The sequence below is a fragment of the Sphaeramia orbicularis genome, chromosome 7 (assembly GCF_902148855.1).
Source record: "Sphaeramia orbicularis chromosome 7, fSphaOr1.1, whole genome shotgun sequence".
Lineage (NCBI taxonomy): Eukaryota > Metazoa > Chordata > Actinopteri > Kurtiformes > Apogonidae > Sphaeramia > Sphaeramia orbicularis.
This window is the reverse complement of record NC_043963.1, coordinates 20,274,496-20,296,362: the sequence shown is the minus strand read 5'-3', so window position 1 is coordinate 20,296,362 and position 21,867 is coordinate 20,274,496. Positions and strand designations below refer to the sequence as shown.

The 21,867-nt window shown below is 36.3% G+C and overlaps 2 protein-coding genes across 6 annotated transcripts; one reads left to right on the top strand and one right to left on the bottom strand.

Moving 5' to 3' along the window:
- Positions 1-1,730: 1,730 nt before the first annotated feature.
- On the bottom strand, positions 1,731-15,069 carry LOC115423209 (uncharacterized). 5 transcript variants are annotated; one of them, XM_030139979.1, is made up of 14 exons: positions 14,736-15,069; positions 12,186-12,332; positions 10,597-10,681; positions 10,441-10,514; positions 10,245-10,304; positions 8,045-8,152; positions 7,420-7,476; positions 6,961-7,091; positions 6,666-6,720; positions 6,439-6,531; positions 5,922-6,056; positions 4,865-4,966; positions 4,610-4,771; positions 1,731-2,117 (listed from the first exon to the last, which is right to left on the bottom strand). In XM_030139979.1, the coding sequence occupies exons 2-14, from the start codon at positions 12,276-12,278 to the stop codon at positions 1,962-1,964; spliced, it is 1,311 nt and encodes a 436-aa protein (XP_029995839.1). In that variant the 5' UTR covers positions 12,279-12,332; positions 14,736-15,069; the 3' UTR covers positions 1,731-1,961. The 5 variants fall into 5 exon arrangements, with proteins under 5 accessions (XP_029995839.1, XP_029995841.1, XP_029995838.1 ...); XM_030139981.1 differs by having other exon boundaries at positions 12,186-12,294; XM_030139978.1 differs by lacking the exon at positions 14,736-15,069 and adding an exon at positions 12,589-12,712 and having other exon boundaries at positions 12,186-12,294.
- Positions 15,070-17,126: 2,057 nt separating this feature from the next.
- Positions 17,127-21,137, top strand: taf10 (TAF10 RNA polymerase II, TATA box binding protein (TBP)-associated factor). Its single transcript, XM_030139806.1, has 5 exons — positions 17,127-17,544; positions 17,980-18,137; positions 18,273-18,337; positions 20,564-20,678; positions 20,828-21,137. The coding sequence occupies exons 1-5, from the start codon at positions 17,412-17,414 to the stop codon at positions 20,915-20,917; spliced, it is 561 nt and encodes a 186-aa protein (XP_029995666.1). The 5' UTR covers positions 17,127-17,411; the 3' UTR covers positions 20,918-21,137.
- The last annotated feature ends 730 nt before the right edge of the window (positions 21,138-21,867 follow it).

Genomic DNA, 21,867 nt, shown 5'->3' with positions numbered 1-21,867 from the left:
TATTAGTTACAACTTCACTGGTGACATATATTAATGTAATGTTGATTAATGTCATTACGATGTCACCTGTATATAGATTAAATATATCAGACAATAAGTGAACGTTTCACCATTTCACAGTTGACATATTGGAAGCAGGCAAAACGAGCAGTTGTAAAGACCTGAGAAAGTTTCACAAGGGTCACATTATGGTAGTTACATAAGTGGGTCAGACCACCTCACCTAGTCCAGGTCTTACTTGATGCTCCTGGTCAATGGAAAGACAAATGGAGCTGAATCACAGGCTGCATTCACACTGTAAACTTTTCTGTTCCTTTCACAATAATGGCTGTTTTCCATATCTGTTTTTATTATTTTTCATTATTTTTAATCTGTCAGTGGACTCTATTGTGAAATGGTCAGTCTTGAATACATAAGTTGTTTGTAAGTAAACATATAGAGTTTTTACAGTTTTAATTTGATGTGATTATTTTCACATTATGATGTAGAAGTTAACTGATCAGAAGATGATAACCCAGTTGTTGTCTATGTTTGTATTCCCAGAGGAACTCCTGCCTGAGCAGAATTGCAGTTTCATCTACAGTACAAACCTGCATCCCTCTGTTTATTTATTACGTCATGTGTGCTTATTTAAAAGTGAGCATTTCTGTCAGTTTCTATAATATTCCACAGGACTTTGAGGTCTCCTTGTTTTACATTACACTCAGATCACTGTTTCACATCTCTTAATGTTATCACAAACCCAGTGTTTTCTAACCTAATACATTGATTTCTAATCAAATAAACTACTGACCCCTAGTGGTTAAAAGATGAAAGATACTTATTGGCTAACAGTCACCTGAAACACAGGACAGTACCACTTTGTCATTAAAATTTCCTATAAATTTGTCCAGCCAGTTTGTAACATTAGCAGAAAAACAAAATCAGCTTTAGTAGAGGCGGCCAAGAAAGAGAAAGATCCATTTGGATAAAGTTTAAAACAGTGAGATCCTCAAATGTTCCTTATGTGATGAGTCTTTGAATGAAAAACTGTGATGTTTTTTCATCAATGCAGAAGCAGAACTACCTTTACTCAACTAAAATTGTGCATCGCTGGAAAACCACTGAATGAAGTAAAATGACTGAATGAAATTTATATTCGAGCAAATTTTAATTCTTGGTCTGACGTTGCTTGTCTCATCTCTGCAGTAACCGCATATAATAACTGTGTAAAGTGCCTTAACATGTTTTAAAAAGTACCATCATTGCTGCTTTTTAATAAAACTACTAAGTGTAAAACTAATTAAACTTTTATAGTAGGTGTAATATATTGCATGACAGGCATGGGAAAAAATCCCCACAGATTTGGGGGAATTCAATTCAATGATATATAGCTTTGTATGAAGAAACAAATACTTCATCCTTCCAAAGGCTTTAAATTAACAAAAGCTTTTAGGAAAACACTGCTGTGTTGTGTACTGAAGGTAGTGTAACACATTACATCTAGTGTTTTCGGTATAATAAATATTGTATTTGAAATGCTGAAATAGGTGTTACGTAAAAGCCAAACAAATATTTATATTAAATATCATATGGCCTGTTTTTATACATTTAAATGTTCATTACTGTACTGTACATGACTGAGCAATGTCTCTTAATGCCTTTTTATACAATCTTACATCATAATCATTTCCTGATAGTTAACACATTTTATGAACATACACTAACGCAGAAATGAAGAGTCACATTGCGTGTTGGGGTTGAAATGAGAAGCAATTTAATAGAAAAAATATGATTCAGAACATTTTATATATCACAAACTCCTACATTTTAATACATTCATAAGACATATTACACACATATCACAGTACAATTGACATTTACACAGGGATTATTTAAATTTCTGAGTGATATTACGATCTGTCAGTATGAGTGCAATGTTAATTTTTGGACCTTTTTTTTTTTTAGGTGATGATAGTGATTTATCTGATATTGTTTCTTTCATCAGCTGTGTCCGAGTCGTTTTCCCCACAGTACACCACCCTGCTCTCCACTCGTGAACGCTCTGCATCAAACACCAGCAAATGGCTCTGCAGCGTCTCCTCTGGACCTGAACGAATCAGGGACGGATCATTGTTCTGCAGACACACAAAACCACCACAGTCACAACCACATTTACAGGATTTTAATGCTAGCACGCCCCCTAGAGGTATAATCATGGAAATCACCAAATGACTGTTGCCAACCCAGCCCCTCTGCTTTAGATGAAGAACCAAACCTAAGATATTCATGTCAAAACATTAAAAAAAAAATTATTGAAAAGTAAAAGAAATTGACCCTTCTATAGTTCATGAATTCAGTAATATAAAGCTTAATAAATGGACACTTTATTCAGTAACCTTCTATAAACATATCAGAATACACAGTAACAAACATGTATTTAATGATGCATTTAATAGATTACAAAAAAAACAGTTGCTTAATATTGAAGAAGTGAAATTTGTTAAATGTACAAATTAGATAATGATGAAACATCTAATGAAAGTCACACGGTTTCTTCGCATTAAACAGAATTTTAAAAAATACTTTTCATATTAAGTTGTCTTTGTTTTTCTTAGTAGTTCTTCTTGGTTCAAACTGACTAGTTTATCTGTTTTGAAACCGTTTCGTCTCTCATCTAAGAGACTTCTTCAGTTCTCATAACTGGTGGGGTAAACTGGATTTATAAACCTGCAGGGGGAGTGGTCTGTGTAGGTGTTAATCCATATGCTAATGAATTCATGTGTTAGAGCAGGGGTGTCAAACTCATTTTAGTTCAGGGGCCACATTCACCTCAGTATGATCTCAAGTGGGCCGGACCAGTAAAATAACACCAGTGAAAAAAGTAAAATTACATTATGATAATGTTTACCTCTACAATGTTTCCTTAAAAATCTGAATAACATGAACAACTTGAAATATCTTAAGAAAAACAAGTACAGTTTTAACAATATTCTGCCTCAATTTATCAGTTTATCATTTACACATGTGCGTTACAACTTACATTACAATTACAAATAAATAAAACATTTAGTATCAGGCAGAATATTGGTAAAATTGCATTTACTTCTCTTAAGACATTTCGGGTTGTTCATATTTGTTCAGGTTATTCACATTTTTTGCAAAAGGATAGTTTATTAATGTAAACATTTTCATGTAATCTTACTTTTTTCACTAAAACAAAGATCAAATCTGCAGTTTTCTTTATTTATGGGTTATTGTGATGATAATATTATACTGGTTTGACCCAACTGAGATTTAACTGTTCTGTATGTGGAACCTGAATTAAAATTATTTTTACACCATTGATTGTTAATATCTTCTGTGTAATTCATTCCACGGGCCAGATTGGACCCTTTGGCGGGCCGGATTTGGCCCTTGGGCCACATGTTTGACACCTGTGTGTTAGAGGGTCATAGAGAGGGTGTGTCCCTGAGGGTAGGGTCGTTAGCAGGTATTGAGTGTGAGATTCAGGGTCGTTAACAAGAGGGGTGGGTCACTGTACATATACAGTGTATATATACACTGTGGGCGACACAGTGGTGCAGTGGATAGCACTTGTGCCTCAGCAAGAAGGTTAATCTAAACTGCCCATAGGTGTGAATATGAGAGTGACTGTTGGCAACATGTCCAGGGTGTACCCCGCCTTCACCCATAAGTAGCTGGGATAGGCTCCAGCGACCCCCACGCCCCTAGTGAGGATAAAGTAGGTTCAGAAAATGAATATACACACTGTATATGTACAATGACCCATATTGGAAAAAAGTTCTAATTTTGTCTGAGCAAAAAAGGAGGTGCATAACCTAAACTCTATAAAACACCATACTAAAAACACACATATAGAACACCAGCAGTAATTTAAAAGGTACTAAACAGTGCACAAAATTATCCCAATATTGGAATATCAGTGAGGAATGTGGAAAAATATTGGGATACGAACTACCAAGGACATAGTCTGGGCTATATTTGGGTCATTTAACAGGAAAAGACATACCAAGTAAAGATAAATATTTGATTAAAATCAACTTGGTAGCATCTAAAAAAGCCATCAAATGAAAATGTTGTAAAGCGGACCCCCCTACCCTAAATAATTGAAGACATTGTGTAAGAAATTCACAACATGGAGAGACTTACTTATATCATAAGACTACAGCAAGCAACATGAGAAGATGGATGGAAAAAGCGGATAATATACAGGACGACAACTGACACTATGTTCTAAATGTTTGTGTTATAAAATTTAAAAAATGAAACAATAAAATATAAGGTTTTTTTTTATAAAAAGGTACTAAAAGTATACAACGATGTTCCATAAAAGCATCTCTAAGCAGAAACTGATTCATTCAGTTAGGAAAACATCTACATCCAAATTTATCATTTTCCCATTCATTTAAAATGACTTTAAATGTATTTAAAGGCACCATATTCTTCCTTTTTAGCTCCTTATTCTCTTGGTTGTTCCAGGCAGTGGGAGAAAAAAATGTGAAAGCTTTCTTTCCCAGTTCTGTTCTGACTTTCGGAACATACAGAGAGGACCAGAGGCTATAACTTATAGATTTCAAAGGTAGTTGAATACACGTTAAGCACTTACCGCGACAGCAGAAATGAAGGCTTTTATCAGGTGATAGTCTGCCCCGCCATGTCCACCCATGCCATAATGTTTGAGGGCATCTGGGTGTGGGTGATGTACGTTCCATCTCTGGGTCAGGAAGTCAAACACAGAAACATCATGCCCGCCATACCTCATCTCGCCCTGTAAAGACGTGCCTCAGCTTTAGTTCATACAAGTACAGTCAGATAATACAGTGAGGTTTTGTCTGGTTATTCCTCAGTCCACCAGCCCTACTTTGCTGCCATAGATGGTTGTCTGTCTGTCACAGATCTTCTCGGTAAAGGCCACCATAGAAAATGCAGCCGTCACTCCTCCTTCAAACTCCATGTTAACAACCTAAACACGCAGAACAGGGTCGTTATAGTCAACAAAAAGTAAGATTCACTGTTAAAAATAGCATTAATTGAAATAAAACCAAACAAAAACTTCAATAAAATATGCATCAATATGACTAAAATAAAATAGAATCACAGGTAAAAATTAACTTCTTTTGATTCATCCAGGAAATTGGGACTTCTGGAACTCTTGTTTTGACCTTAGTATTTTCCCAAAAAGGTTTTTAAATAGAAACCTTTCAGTTCATTCCTGGAGAATCACATATTTATTTAAAGCTGTTTTGATGAGCTGGAAATTATTTTCTGCAATGTCATTAACTATTAATGCACTACTTGAACTTTCACTTCTGTAGTTTGTTGAGCAATGTTCCTAGAATAAAACACCTTTAAATAAGAGACATTCAATAAACAGTGGTTTTGTCATTCTTTTATCTGACTTTTTTCAGCTTCTATAAAGAAGACTGTTCCTCATAATAACTAAAATTAACAGTAAACCAAAATAATAATTAAAACTACTTAATTCCTAGAAAAGTAAAACTAAACCTTGAAATCAAAAATCAAATTGCAAGATTTGATAAAATAAACACTTTAACAACTGATACAGGGTGAATAAATAAGATGAAGTGACAAGTAAATACAGGGTTATTGTGGCTGTGAATGTACAGATCAGACAAAAGTATTTTAAAAGGAAACAAAAATGCACCACTGAGGATTTTTACCAAGGGATTTGCTTAAACAAATAACAGTAGTTCTTAATAATATTCAGCTCATTGTAAATATATTCTAATATGATGTCATGAATGTCTTCAACTTTTAGTGAGTTTTTGTTATATTTTTAAAACACGCCCAATATTTTGTCAGTTTTGATAAACTGTACCTGTTTTTTTACTGTATGATGATTTGCTCATATTCATTTAGTTTGTCAGTAGTGTTTGTTTAGGCTATTGTGTTCTGACCTGGTTAGTGCACACATCGTTGTCACACTCGTAGACACAGCGTCCGTACGGTCCAGTTTTCAGGGCCTCGGTCACTGACTCGATGTCTGGGTACGAGTTTGGACAAATGACCGACACAGGCCACCCGGTTTGACCCTACACAGATTCACAGGAATTAAAGCAGAATGTTTGCACAAAGGTCAGGGAGATCAGTAAAGTCATAAAACTGTGTTGAAATGAGGTGAAATGTGTCGAAACTTAAAACAAATTGAAGACAGAAACACCCTTTATTTTTATACTTTGCACAAGCATATCAAGCTCTTATTGTTTTGGCTGATTAACTTGTTTTGTATTTCCATGACTGCCATTTTTTTTTTCTTACTTTTTATCGTATCAATTAATTTTTTTTTTTTAATTTCTTTTTTATACTATGTATTAAATGGGGTTGGAAATGAGGCCTACATCTCATTATACATTCTGAGTCAACATCAAAGTTGAATGAATAAATGAATGAATGACTGACTGACTGAATGTTTACCCTTTTCACACGATCCAGATAGATTTTGCGGGCTGAGTATGAACATTCTGCTTCTATTGGACAATCGACACAGCGATCTGCAGCTTCCGGTGGCTGATAAAAAAGAAGTAAACATTAAATTTCAAAAATCCTTTAACAAAATACTGGGATAAAATGCTGATTTCCTTTATAACAGTGATGTTTTGCATTTTATTTGTATTCTGAGTCACAGTGATTGGACTTCAAACCTTGTCTTCTTTTCGGAAATGACTGAGGGATCCAAATGATGACACTTTAACACACCTGCAAAGAACAAACTGTGACGTTAATAATTTATCTTAGAAAAACAAATGACTCATATGTACCATGAACAGAGGTGGAGCCAAATCACTATAAGTAATTCCTGTTTGCAATTATTATGGAAGAAGATCTCAGGAAAACACACTGGTCATGTTTCTATGTTTTAGGTAGTTACTATATGTTATGTCTTATTAATGTCAGACTGGTCTGGGGTTGATCATTAACTTGTGTTTTATAGATTACCTTCGTGCTCCAGCCCAGTGATGAATGAGGTCAATGTCATGGCACGATTTCGCCAAAAGAGCAAACGAACTCTCAGCTTCATTTCTCCAATTTCCGCGAACAAATGAGTGAGCAAAGTGATAAAACCCAACCTGCAATGAGACTGTGTTTCAGAATCTAAACAAATACACAAAATATTGGCCAAAAAAAGTTAGTTAAAATATTTTTGGTAATAGCTAAATTGATAATACCCAAAACATATACAAAAATACACACATACAACTCAGTTATAAGCAATAGTAACAGTTCTGTTTAAAAGTGTTTAATTATAAAGAGTACTATAAGATTATGGTGACATAATTACCAAGCATATAACAAAATAATATATGATAAAATCAACAATAGGAACAGCTAGATGTCAGGCTCCAAGCTCCTAAATATGTACAAAACTGTTTTACATCCTTGTTTTGTAATTCTCACCGGCTCAAAGTGCTGAATATGAACCACATCACCTATGGCGCCTTTATCTATCAGCTTCTAGAAGAGAAAAAAAACAAAATCTATTTGAATGCTCTTGATACAGGTCTATTGACTGAGCAGCGATTGGACATATATCACTATTTTTCACTTTTCTTTTTTTACTTTACATTGATTTAAAAAGCAATAAAAAGTGGTCATTCAAGCTCACCAGTCTATAAACCTGATGACATTGAATAAATAATGCACAGCTATTGTCTTTACATTGTTAGAAACTACCAGTGAAAACATTATATCTTCATTTTCTAAGGGAAAAACATACACAGGCCTGTGAATTGTGTGTACTGCCTTTGTTAGTTGCCATTTTCTCACTGTTATGATAGTAATATTCTGCTTCCTACATTACACAGTGGCCCAAATAATACTTAACAGGGAGTAGTAACACTTAACACTAATAAGTCTATTTTGACACAGATTTTATATAAACATAAGCTATATATATATATATGTGTGTATGTGTGTGTATATATATATATATATATATATGCATTTTTCCTTTAGGTAAAATGGAAGTATTGTAACACTTTTTGGTCAAGTAGATTAAAAAATGAGTAGAGAGCATGTTGACCTTTATCAGGTGGATGGTGGGATCGTATCGGAGAACATGGCCCACTGAAAGCATCACCCCACTCTGAGTACAAGCCTCCACAATCGCTGTGCAGTCCTCAGGTGTTGTCTGAAGTCATGATCATATTAGAAAAAAAAACACACACAAAAAAAAAAAAAAACATCAGTAATTCTCACTAAAATGACCATCATTTTAACATATGTCTTGAATAGAATAGAATAGAATGCCTTTATTGTCATTATACATACAGTACAGGCCAAAAGTTTGGACACACCTTCTCATTCGCATTTTCTTTATTTTCATGACTATTTACATTGTAGATTCTCACTGAAGGCATCAAAACTATGAATGAACACATGTGGAATTATGTACTTAACAAAAAAGTGTGAAATAACTGAAAACATCTCTTATATTCTAGTTTCTTCAAAGTAGCCACCCTTTGCTCTGATGACTGCCTTGCACACCCTTGGCATTCTCTTGATGAGCATCAAGAGGTAGTCACCTGAAATGGTTTTCACTTCATAGCTGTGCCTTGTCAGGGTTACTTAGTGGAATTTCTTGCCTTATTGATGGGGTTGGGACCACCAGTTGTGTTGTGCAGAAGTCAGGTTGATGCACAGCTGACGGCCCTATTGGACAACTGTTAGAATGCATATTATGGCGAGAACCAATCAGCTAAGTAAAGACAAACGAGTGGCCATCATTACTTTAAGAAATGAAGGTCAGTCAGTCTAGAAAATTTCAAAAACTTTGAATGTGTCCCCAAGTGCAGTCGCAAAAACCATCAAGCGCTCCAACGAAACTGGCTCACATGAGGACCGCCCCAGGAAAGGAAGACCAAGAGTCACCTCTGATGCTGAAGATAAGTTCATCTGAGTCACCAGCCTCAGAAATCGCAAATTAACAGCAGCTCAGATTAGAGACCAGATGAATACCACACAGAGCTCTAGCAGCAGACACATCTCTACAACAACTGTTAAGAGGAGACTGCGTGAATCAGGCCTTCATGGTCAAATAGCTGCTAGGAAACCACTGCTCAGGAGAGGCAACAAACACAAGAGATTTATTTGGGCCAAGAAACCCAAGGAATGGACATTAGACCAGTGGAAATCTGTGCTTTGGTCTGATGAGTCCAAATTTGAGATCTTTGGATCCAACCGCCGTGTCTTTGTGCGACGCAGAAAAGGTGAACGGATGGATGCTACATGCCTGGTTCCCACCGTGAAGCATGGAGGGGGAGGTGTGATGGTGTGGGGGTGCTTTGCTGGTGACGCTGTTGGGGATTTATTCAAGATTGAAGGCAACCTGAATCAGCATGGCTACCACAGCATCCTGAAGTGACATGCCATTCCATCCGGTTTGAGTTTAGTTGGACCATCATTTATGTTTCAACAGGACAATGACCCCAAACACACCTCCAGGCTGTGTGAGGGATATTTGACCAAGAAGGAGAGTGATGGAGTGCTGCGCCAGATGACCTGGCCTCCACAGTCACCGGACCTGAACCCAATCGAGATGGTTTGGGGTGAGCTGGACCTCAGAGTGAAGGCAAAAGGGCCAACAAGTGCTAAGCATCTCTGGGAACTTCTTCAAGACTGTTGGGAAACCATTTCAGGTGACTACCTCTTGAAGCTCATCAAGAGAATGCCAAGAGTGTGCAAAACAGTCATCAGAGCTAAGGGTGGCTACTTTGAAGAAACTAGAATATAAGATATGTTTTCAGTTATTTCACACTTTTTTGTTAAGTACATAATTCCACATGTGTTCATTCATAGTTTTGATGCCTTCAGTGAGAATCTACAATGTAAATAGTCATGAAAATAAAGAAAATGCAAAGAATGAGAAGGTGTGTCCAAACTTTTGGCCTGTACTGTATATATTTATATTTATGTGTGTGTGTGTGTGTGTGTGTGTGTGTGTGTATATAATAAAAACAAGCATGTCAACCAAAAACGGTACAGATAAATATATATTGCACTTTGACCCTGGCTGAACACTGAGGATATATGAGGATACTGTATATGTTAAATGTATATCCTTATTTGAGATATTGTCGCTGTAATGTGTTCAGTACCCGAAAAATCAGTAACAAACAAATGAAATGCCTCCTGGGAAATATGTTTGTAAATAGTAACATGAATAATTCAGATGTTTGATGTTTAGATGTTTTGTGTTAGTATTTATTCAGGCAAACACTCACTGCCATTGGTTTCTCCAACAGAATGTGGTAGCCCTTCTTTGCAAAGGCCACTGCAGGTTCCTGGAAGCACAGACTGGTTTAGTTTAGACTGTATTCACCCACAGGTTAATAAATAAAATATTTCACACCCATAATGAGGTTGTTAAAATAGACCACTATTCATACAAACTATACTTCACACTGACAGTATACTCACCTTATGAAGGCGGTCTGGAGTGCTAACTACCACAGCATCTGCAAACTTCTCTCTTTCAGCCATACTCTGCCAGTCTAGTTTTGGCAAAAAGTAACAGTTTATTCAATATAAGGAAAATGATTATGAATGAAACTCTTTTTGCCTCCTGATACGCACCTTCAAATATGTTTTCATCAGCAATATTGTGTTGATGTTGCATTTTAGTACGGGCAAATTTTCGTGGATCGGCCACTCCAACGACCTGTAATGATGAAAAATACTGAGATATTCCAAATTTATGAACTGGTGATGAAAAATATTTCCAAATACAACTATGGCTGACTAAAAGTTTTTGTGTGTTGGACAAGTGTAACACTAGTCGATGTCAATCAGGGTAGCACAAAGCTCAAGATAAGGCGCTCAGTGTTATGTTTGATCCATAACTCAAAAATCTACAGTTATGAATATGGAAACCAGACAATTTTCAGATGTTAAATGTCAGTAAATGTAGATTTCTTGATTCAAACAGATAACTCAGTCATTACAGTATTCCTTGACCAAATCAGTACAGGGGTGTCAAACATACAGTCTGTGAGCTAAAACCCACCAAAGGATCCAATCTGGCTCATATGATGAATTTACAAAGTGCAAAGACTACACAGAAGAATATTTATTAAATGCTATATTTTTCAGTTCCAGATGCATGTTACCAAAGGTTTTGTGTAATATTATGTATTATATGATCTGCAAATTGTAATGCACATGTGTAACCGATAACCTGAGGCAAAATACTGTTAAAATATTATGGATTATAAATAATGGATAAATTACAGTAGCTCTGTTTTGGGCCTCTGTATTGAGAATAAATGCTGAAGGAAAGACTTAATTTGAATTCACCTCAGAATTGTAGTCTGACATAAACATTTCTATCATGTATCATTAGGGGAATTTCTACAAATCTCATTCAAAACCACATGGTGCTTGACCAGGGGTGTCAAACATGCAGCCCTGGGGCCAAAACCGGCCCACCAAAGGTTCCAGTCCGGCCCGTGGGATGAATTTGTAAAAATTACACTTCAGATATTAACAATCAAGGATGTCAAACTCGTTTTAGTTCAGATTCCACATACAGGACAATGTGATCTCAACTAAAATAATAGCATAATAACCTATAAATGATGACTCCAGATTTTCTTAGTTTATTGCGAAAAACATAATATTCCATTACACCTATAAATAATGACAGCTCCATATTTTTCTCTTTGTTTTAGTGTAAAAACTTACATTAAATTATGAAAATATTAACATTTACAAACTATCCTTTAACAATAAAATGTGGAAAAAACTGAAATTTTGTAAGCAAAATCTTAACATTATACTACCTGTTAATAAATATTTTGTGCCTTTGTAGATCCACTCCATAATATGCATGTATAAGTGGTAAATTGAGGTGTACTATTATTAAAATTGCACTTATTTTTCTCAAGAAATCTCAGGTTTTTTCAGGTTATTCACATAATTTTTGTTTGGATAGTTTGTAAATGTACATATTTTCATAATTTAATTTTGATTACACTGAAAAACAAAGAGAAAAATTTGGAGTCGTCATTATTTACAAGTTATTATGCGATTGTTTTATTGGTCTGGCCCACTTGAGATCAATTTGGGCTTAATGTGGCCCCTGAACTAAAATGAGTTTGACACCCCTGTGCTAGACCATTTTAATCAGTGTAGTTACTAAAGAACATAAGAGTGAGATTCCTGACCTTCATGCGTTCAGGGTGGATGGATGCATAATGGCCATAGTTCTCCCCTCTAGATCCAGCTCCTGCCACAATGACCCGGACCAGAGGAGTCATATCGGAGCTCTGTGAACTTTGACAAGAATCTCAGCTGTGAACAGACTTAAGCACCTATCAGGAATAATAATAAAATGTTAAAATGACGTAAGAGGGGAGAAAAAAATCCCATTTACTTTATAATAATCTAATTTTGTCATTAAACGCATCTCCCTTATTGATAGTAATAAGTGAGTGGGTGAAATAGAAAATAAAGAATAAAGCCTGATAAAGTGGTGCATAGCTCCAGTGACAATGTGGTTAAAAGATACATTCAATATATTAAAAGCTATATGTAAATACGAAATGTCTGTCTGATTAAGAAGTCTACCTGATTTGTCCCATACTCATATCCAAGCCTTGTGTCTGTCTTCCGTGTTGGTCCGTATTATCTCTACACGACTACATACGATCCGACACATGCAAACGCTAGTTCGAATAACCTGTCAACAGGAACTCACTTCTTCGACAGCCGTGAAGTGGTCACACAGCAACCTACTGCCCCCTGTGGTCAGAGTGAGTAACGACGTGGCGTTCATAACTTTTTTTTTTTTTTTTTTTTTTTTTTTTTTAAGAACAGCACAGTTTACAATACAAATATAGCTTTTTTTCATATCAAATATACAAAAAAAAAATTTTTGCAATAGAATATATTATATAAGTACTTAATTATAATCATGTATAGAAAGAAAGGAGAAAAGAAAAAGAGGATAGGAAAGATAGGAAAAAGAGAAAGAAGTATGCCAACTTCTTTATGAACACTGCCTTCAGTTTGATCTGTCACACCTCCACCCTACTCTATTTTGTTATTGTTTAGGTGATGTTTTATGTCGTAATAAATTCTGTCTACAAATTATTGTCACATTTGATACATCTATGTAATGTCTAATATTTTAAAGTATGCACGGGTATCTACAAGCAATGTCTTTTTATTTATTTATTTATTTATTTATTATTTTATTTTCTTCTATTTCCATTAGCTCAGTTAATATTTTTGTACATCACAGATTTGTTACTGCTTGTACTTTGATTTTCTACTGCTAAGAGACTATGTTATAATGTTCTTATTCCTGCTGTTGCCCCTTCTCAGAGGGCCTTGGGGTTGGTTTGGGCATGGAGGAAAAGTGACATAAAAGGCAATGTATAATGAATGCACTGCAATTCCGTTCCTTTGTATGTACTGTTACATTGCTCAAAAAAGATAGATAAAAGAAATATGCCAACTTATACAAGGGGTGTCAAAGTTCAGATGAATATATTAAGGGAAGTACAGATTTCAACATTTTTGATTGCCTTTCGCTTATCAGAGTGGTTAATTGAGAGAATGTGTTGTTTGAAATTATTATAGAATGCAGTAAAGCATGGCTTTTTTTGCTGAGTATTTACGACAATGAATGTGAAATTTCGACATTAAAATAAAAAGATTTATCAGGTACAGTGATTCACTTTTGAGCAAGCTGCTTTCAAAAAGGCCAAACAATACATTCCTCCAAAACAACATAAAATGTCTTTCAATGTTATTATGAATAAAATCACAAAGTTCTTGCCAAAAAGTTTTAACAGTAGGGCAGTGCCAAAATAAATGAACAACAGTTTCAGGACATTCATTACAAAGCTACAGTCTATATCAATATCTTTCTTAAATCTATTTTTCACCCTTTCATGCATAGTGGTCACTACAGTGGACAGCTATTCTACAGCTGTTCTCTTGTATATTCATGGATTTTGTTGTTTTATATGCATATCAGCCAACACAGTGAACGCTTGAATGCACCATCTCATACACTGCAATTCATACCATTACTGTAACTTTGATATTCTTGATTAAGTTAATCTGCACTATCATGTTTGAGTGTAAAATCATATGCTAGTTGTTATGAGACTTTAATTCACAGTTTTCTTAAACAAAAAGTTTTGTTTTTTTTTTTTTTTTTTTTTTGCATATTATCTCCGTGAAATGAGTAATAACGGAGAAAACATCAGATTTGCTTCATTTAAAATGTTTTTATTTCATAGTCTTCACACAGTATATCACTTTCTGTTATTACATTTAAAGACGTGTTTCTTTTCTTCAAAAATTAAACATTAAACAAATGGCGTCCAGCTGAGTGGACATTTTTGTAACTCCATAAAAAAAGGGTTCATTAAAAAAATTCAATCACATTGGTTTTTTCATGTCTATAGAGGAATAAAAACACACAGGGAAAAAAGAATCTTGACTAAGGCTCTCATAATTTATGCATGAAAGGGTTAATATAAGATTTAGCTGGATAGAATTTATGAATGAGTTTAAAGGACATTTCTTTAACTTTATTGGTAGTTAGATATCTGTTAGGGAGAAGCCAGACCTTTTTCCATAGTTATATCATCTACCAACCTATTCCAATGAGATATAACACAGGTTAATGTTGTAATATCTTTTTGGAATAACGCTCGTATAAAACTGTTGTTATTGACAGGATAACTAGAGTAACAAACCTTTCCTGCTGGTGTTCCAGGTGGAGATAAAGGAGTCAGTTCGTGAATATTGAGCCTCTGTTGGTTTTTAAAAGCATACACACACCAGAAGGGATGGCTCCAAAAACCTTCGCGTGGCGTTCATGACTCTTCGTAAACTCCTGTTTCCCAGTTTGACGCGATAACGACATGAGATATGTAAGGCTTTTTTGTGTTCGTTGTTTGGAAGCTCCAAAGACGAGTTAAGGATGCACTTGGTCTCAGTATAAGAATTTATTCTGATCACATGTGAAATATAAAAGCCAGCGCTGGTCTTTCTGGACAAGGGCTCACACAAGAACTCAAGTCGCAAAAATCCCTGACTTTCGGGTGTAGTTTGACAGTTAACTTCTTGGGTGACTCCCCCCCCCAAACAATGGGTTGGACTACGTAACGTCATCTGAATCCGCCTTCTGATTGGACCTCACCTGTTCACGTGACTTGCCAACCGTAAGTTCACGTCTTGTTGCTGGGATGTGCTACGCAAAGTGTCAAGTCTGTTGTGTTAGACGTGTATGTATTAGAATGCGAGGTTTTAGCTTTTGTAGCCACAACATCTTCTTCAGTGAGAAGAACTGACCCTGAATGTGATCAGTACTGGTGTCCATGAGTTTACTGGGAGACAAGCTTCATCAGTAGAGAAATAGATAGATAGATAGATAGATAGATAGATAGATAGATAGATAGATAGATAGATAGATAGATAGATAGATAATTCCTGAGCCTTCTGGTGGAGCAGGTCAGAGACAGCAACCTGGAGTTGAACACACTCCTCTGCCTGATCACTGTCCTTTGCAGAGGATGTTGAGGGTTGTCCAGGATGGACAGAATCTTCTCCAGGGTCCTTCTCTCTGCTGCTGACACCAGGGAGACTAGCTCTGTGCCCACCAGTGAGCCAGTTCTCCTCACCAGTCTGTCCAGTCATGCAGCATCCCTTTTTTTAATGCTGCCTCCCCAACAGACAACAGCATAAAAGAGAACACTGGACATGACCGACTGGTAAAACATCAGCAGTAGTTTCCAGCAGATGTTGAAGGACCCCAGTCTCCTCAGGAAGCACAGATAACTGTCCTTTCCTGTAGATGCTGTCTGTGTCATCTGACCAGTCCAGTTTATTGTCCAGCTGCAGTCCCAGGTACTTGTAGGTCCTGACCACCTCCACGTCAGTGCCTCCGATGGAAACGGGCTGGAGATGGGGTCTATCTCTCCTGAAATCCACCACCATCTCCCTGGTCTTGGAGGTGTTCAGCTGCAGGTGGTTTTTGCTGCACCATCCCACAAAGTCCTCCACCAGGCCCCTGTACTCCCCCTCCTGTCCATCCTCGACACATCCAACAATGACAGTGTCATCCGAGTACTTCTGCATGTGGCAGAGCTCAGACTCGTACTGGAAGTCAGATGTGTAGAGCGTGAACAGAACAGGGGACGGTACAGTGCCCTGCGGTGCCCCTGTACTGTGACATTTTAGAGCAGTTCAGAGCAATACTGTAATTATTCTATAATTATTCTCCAGCTAAATTGAACAAAAATACAATATTAAGTGTTATAGGATAAAATCCTGATTTCAGAGCCCGAGTTCAATCACTATAACTAGCGTGTGCAGACCATTTTTTAGATGCTATAGTTAATTTGGTTAATTTATTTTGTATTTTTATTCAGTGAATGTCAAAGCATGTCGATTGTATTTTAGTGGAAAAAATATAGAATTTGTGAGAAACGCATGTTCTTTTTTTTTTTTTTTTTTTTTTTTTTTACATATAAAACAAATTCAATGAATAATTTAAACACATTTAATATTCTGTACATTTTTGGCATAAGAAGGCTGGTATGTTAAAAAATATTGTTCTTTAATTCTTTTCACGTTGATATCTATAATCCTCAAATAATATTGACCAATTTATGATTACTCTACTCAATTTAAACCCGGACAGCTTCTTACTATCAGTTTCATGTTTATATTTGTGTTGTTAGTTTTTAACCATATATCACGAAGGTTACTGAGCCACTTGAGCTGTGTGAAGGTTATGGATGAAAAGATTCTGTTTTTGGCTATTACCACGGTTCATGCTCTGTGCGAACCGTGATTAGAGAAGTAATGGAACTTAGAAGCATCCATTTCAGACTTTGGAAATCGGGGAATATATGAATTTCACTGATCTTACAATTAATATTAATATTACTATTTTTGTAACTTTTGTGTATCCTTATGTGCAGTTTACAGTACATTTACTTTATTAGGAACGTTTTTTTCTGGACATTTCCTGTCATTATGTTGTTATAGTTATCGTATTTTTATTTCGAAAGAAAGAAAAAAATCCAACTTCCGGTGCCAGGACTTCGGTAATCTCCGGACATTTCCGTCACGTCCTCGCATTCTGGGTCACATGACGCGAATATCCCCTCAGCGTGAGATTTCCGCTGCACTGTAGCTACAAACAATTCTCATGTTAGCAAGCTGCTGCATGTATCTGTAGAACTTTATGTTCGGAGTTACGACAACCGTTTTACTTTGTAACATAGTCTTCTGATGTATATTGATATAATCGCTAAATAGCACGTAATATCGGTTTAGGGGCAGATTTGGACGATCTCTCGCTAACTAGCTAAGGTTAGCTTGGTAGCTAACAGTGACAGACTGCTGCAAAGAAGGAAAATAACATGAATATGGACAACGTTAACCAATCAGTCACAACGGGAGAATCATCTACAACGTCTTCAACTTCAAGTAACTGTATCGCAAATGATAATGCATCAACCAACGTTAGCAGCATCCCTCCGGTCACGAGTAATGGTAACGATATTTTGATATTATGTTTTTGACAAATGGTCAGAAAAGGGTTTGACGAATATGTTTTAATTATACCAGTGTGTGTGCTTATTATTTAGCTGCAAATATCGGTTAGGCAGTGAATAGTGAAGATGGTAACGTTGAGTTTTGTTCTTTCTTAACAATAATGTACTTTATACAACTCTTGTCCCTATTTTATGTCTGTTGTACAATTGTTTTTTTTTTGTCGACCATCATGGTGTGTGTGAGTGTATTTTTTTATTTTATTTACTCAGCTATATTAATGTTTGATTTTATTTTTTTCTGTATAGGCCTTTGAGCTGCAGTTCAGGTGTCTATAAATAGATGTAATCATATAGCTATTAGTTGTAAATACAGCAGTTATCTCCTGTTACATGGAAGTAAACATAGAACTCATCCCATTCATTTTTGTTACAGCTTCAGCCTCAGCAGCCATGGTGACCCCCTCAACAGACACATCTGTCTCCAACGGCGTATATGTTCCTGGTGGCATCACCAACGGAGATGTAAAGCCTGCTGTCTCTACCACACCTTTAGCAGATTTTCTCATGCAGTTGGAAGAGTACACTCCTACAGTAAGTCAAGTTGTCTTGTAGCATTTCCACTGAGAAATGTTGTAAGACAGAGAATTAAAACACTGAATTTGTTCATGGTACTAGTGATTATTATTAATCATGAATAGCAGTTAAGCTATCCCTTTTTGTTTTCAGATTCCTGATGCAGTAACTGGCTACTACCTCAACCGCGCTGGTTTTGAGGCGTCTGATCCAAGAATGTAAGTGAAAACCAAACACTATTAAGTATAACTTACCACCCACCTTCACATTAGTATGTTTCCAGAATGGGACTGCTTGATACTACATATTAAACTGACTGAGGAAGGAAAGCTTTTAAGCATGTACCGATTAAGAATAAGTGAGAAAGTAAAGAGTATAACGCAGCTTTTTTTTAATTTATCAAAAAGCACATATAACATGTTCACTCTTAAGGTGTGGGTGTCTGATTAATATGGTGCATCATTCCCCAAGCCAAAAAATTAATTTTCAAAAATCAGTTTGTCCCTATTCTAAATTTGTTCCAATGCAGCTCTTAAAGTTTATGACCAAATTTCAAGCTATTCTGACATTATCTAATGGGTCCACCATACGAATAAAAATTTTACTGACGAAGAATTGAATGAGAAAATGTGTTAATTTGAGATTTTATTGCAATTTTATAACCATCCACATGACAGTGAAACACACATAAAGTGACTTAACTATAAACTCTTGCAAATAAATCCACAATTAGTGTTGGGATAATAAAATCAGTTATGCATCACAAGTCTATTCGGTAACAGTTTATGTCACTACTTAGCGGTGTTGTCGTTTGAGTCATCAGATGAGTCTTTTGCAGCTTTGTGGTGCAGAATGCTTTTCCTTTTTCGAAGATTGGGATGACTTTTTCTGTCTTGTTCAACGACTTGCAGTACATCTTGGTAATGTTCCTCACTTTTCGACGCTCCCAGGAAGTCTGAACTCAGTTTGACACCTCGCTTGGCACAGTCGTTCACAACATAGAGTGCTCAGAGTTTGGCAATGCATCCTCTGTAAGCTTCGTTTGTTGGCCAGGTCTCTGGATTTGAGGTGAGGAAGGTATCATCCAGTTTCATTAGCAAGTGCAAGGTCAAATGAACCAAATGTAGCTTTTCAGTCAGTCTTCATGGACTGGAGAAATTGGCAGTCCTCAGGATTCTTTATTAAATCCTCAGTATTCATGGGCCACAAACGAAAAGTCTGTTCTAATTGTGTGTCCATTTCTTCAATCTGTTTTGTCATGGATGGCGCTGATCTACGACTCTTTGGTATAGCTCGGAGCTTTGCATTGGCATTGAGAAGTTTAATAATTTTTTTACAGGCCTTTCGCTCCAAAGTAACTGGGATATTTGCCTTTTCGTAGAGCTCCAATATTTTCCCGAAAACCAACTTCGCAGAACCCCACTTTTTTCTTTTTTCTGTGGTACCATCTTGTACATGCCACATCATGCATCTCAAGACTTGACGACATGTTGGCAGCCTGGAACCAGTGATTAGAGCGTCAGTGTCTGATTCCTTCTCCTAGGCCGAACACTGATGAAGACTGTCTGGTCACATGTGGTCTTGTGCTTGGTGTAGCCCCAGATTCTGAATTGTTTGTTTTATTGGACTCAGCTACAGTTAATAAATCTGGACATGGAGCACTACACTGTTTGTCATCTTCAGTTTCCATTTTGTACAATCAAATGAAATGTCTGTGAGAGACCATATTTTAGACATTGGCATGATTTTAGAATGGGGACAGATTGCTTTTCCAACTTTTGAGAAAATGATGCACCCTACTGGTTAAGTCTGATTCTGGATTGTTTTCTCCCATGGTGTGATTTGTTTCAGCATGTTAACTCTGATTCCACTCCCAAACTCTGGTGTGCTTTTGATTGTGGTGGGAATGCGATCCACCCTCAGTGAAAGTGTACTTTGCAAGTTTGAGCTCAAGAACTCCTGCTGCCAGGAGAGCTCTGTCCTCTGGAATTCAGCAAAGCAAGCATCCTGTAGCAACTATATAATGAAAATGAAATATGTGCTAGCCCAGAACACAGGACCTTTCCCCTCTGTTTACATTCTTGTTCCCATCTCAGACAAATTGGACCAATAAATGGAATGAACACATTACATGGTTTGTAGTGATGTATTCTGGCTCACTTGATTTTGTCAGCCTTGTGTGAGAAGAAATTTAACCAAAAACTTTCTAAAGTTCTTAACTGAACTGGAGCAGAGCCATTAAACTACAGTTGTGGAAACCCCCCCAAAAAGATTATGTGAACTATTCAATGTAAAACAATTGTTTTTTCTGGTAAGAATTTGTGCTTAAAATAAATATGTATGAATGAGTGAGGTTTACTTCAATGAAAAAACCTTTGAACAGCATTGCAATCAGGTTGACTCAGTACAAACACAAAATCCATGAACACTTTTCTCTCTTGTAGAATCCGTCTGATCTCCCTCGCCTCCCAGAAGTTCATCTCGGACATCGCCAATGATGCACTGCAGTATTGTAAAATGAAAGGCACTGCTTCAGGAAGCTCCAGGAGCAAGACGAAGGTCTGGTTATCCTCTTTTTAATGAAAATATACATTGATCTTTCACATTACTATATATGAGAAGAGATTGTTGCCTGAAGATTATACTATTATTACAATGATGACTTTTAACAGAGGATCCTGTTCTTTTTTTTCTTTCTTTTTTTTTAGGATAAGAAGTATACCCTGACAATGGAGGACCTGACACCTGCTCTGTCAGAATATGGTGTCAATGTCAAGAAACCATATTACTTTACATAGGACTGTCTTTATTCAATACATTCTGCTTTTGCTAGTTTGATTTCCCAACAACCCACTAGTCTTTTAACACATTTTTTGCAAAATGTGTTTTTTTTAATCACGGTGCTTCAGTACAGCTTGGACAAATCTTTGAAGTCACTTATTTGTGGAGCCACTTCTGCATTTTGTTTAACTATTAACAAAAATGTTTTATTGTGAAAATAAAACCCCTCAAAAACTGTTTTGTCTCATGCATTTGTTCATTAAATGAGAAAGATGGGTTTTGCTAAAACCATGTAATTAAAGCTTTATTTTATCTTCGGTAAAAAATAGCAAGGAACCTTAGATAAATGATGTTAGTAGAAATGACTGAATGAAAATGGCAAATCAATCTTAAGAATTATTAAATGGGTTGTATGCACAGCCCCACTACGTCCTGAGCTTAAGGCAGCTCCTTTATTTCCTGTCTTTCATTATTGGACACACTGATTAATCCAGGTGTGCCTGCTAATTGCTGTGACTGCTGTGGTCAGGCACACCTGGGTTAATCAGCTCTGATATTAAAGTCAGAATTCTGAGAGAAAAAGTTAGAATGCTGACTTTTTTCTAAGAATACTGATTTTTTTTTTCTGACATTCAGGGAGAGTGTCATTTCTGCTTTATGGTATGCAGGAGTGGCGCTTTGTGCTCTTGATTCCTATATCTGTGCTCTCTTTATTAAAGAATCCATATGATGTCATTCTAAATCTGTCATTATGTCAGCTGGCTGTACTCCTGCATGCCATAATGCAAAAGTGACACACTTCCTGAATGTCAGGGGGAAAAAAGTCAGAATTCTGACTTAAATCTCAGAATTCTGACTTTCTTCTTTGAGTAATAATAAAAAGAATATATTGGATCTTTTTTCCCAGTGGCCTTTATAGTAAAAATAAAACTTGTCTTATAAACATAAGATACAAGTGTAATATGCA

Excerpts from the sequence above, each read along its gene's own strand:
- LOC115423209 (XM_030139977.1), bottom strand. The coding sequence starts at position 12,679 with ATGTGTCGGATCGTATGTAGTCGTGTAGAGATAATACGGACCAACACG. Across the intron at positions 12,297-12,619 it reads CCAACACGGAAGACAGACAC|AGTTCACAGAGCTCCGATAT; the intron begins AAGGCTTGGATA and ends GATTCTTGTCAA. Across the intron at positions 10,515-10,596 it reads TGATGAAAACATATTTGAAG|ACTGGCAGAGTATGGCTGAA; the intron begins GTGCGTATCAGG and ends TGCCAAAACTAG.
- taf10 (XM_030139806.1), top strand. The coding sequence starts at position 17,412 with ATGAATATGGACAACGTTAACCAATCAGTCACAACGGGAGAATCATCT. Across the intron at positions 18,338-20,563 it reads GAGGCGTCTGATCCAAGAAT|AATCCGTCTGATCTCCCTCG; the intron begins GTAAGTGAAAAC and ends TCTCTCTTGTAG. Across the intron at positions 20,679-20,827 it reads GCTCCAGGAGCAAGACGAAG|GATAAGAAGTATACCCTGAC; the intron begins GTCTGGTTATCC and ends CTTTTTTTTTAG.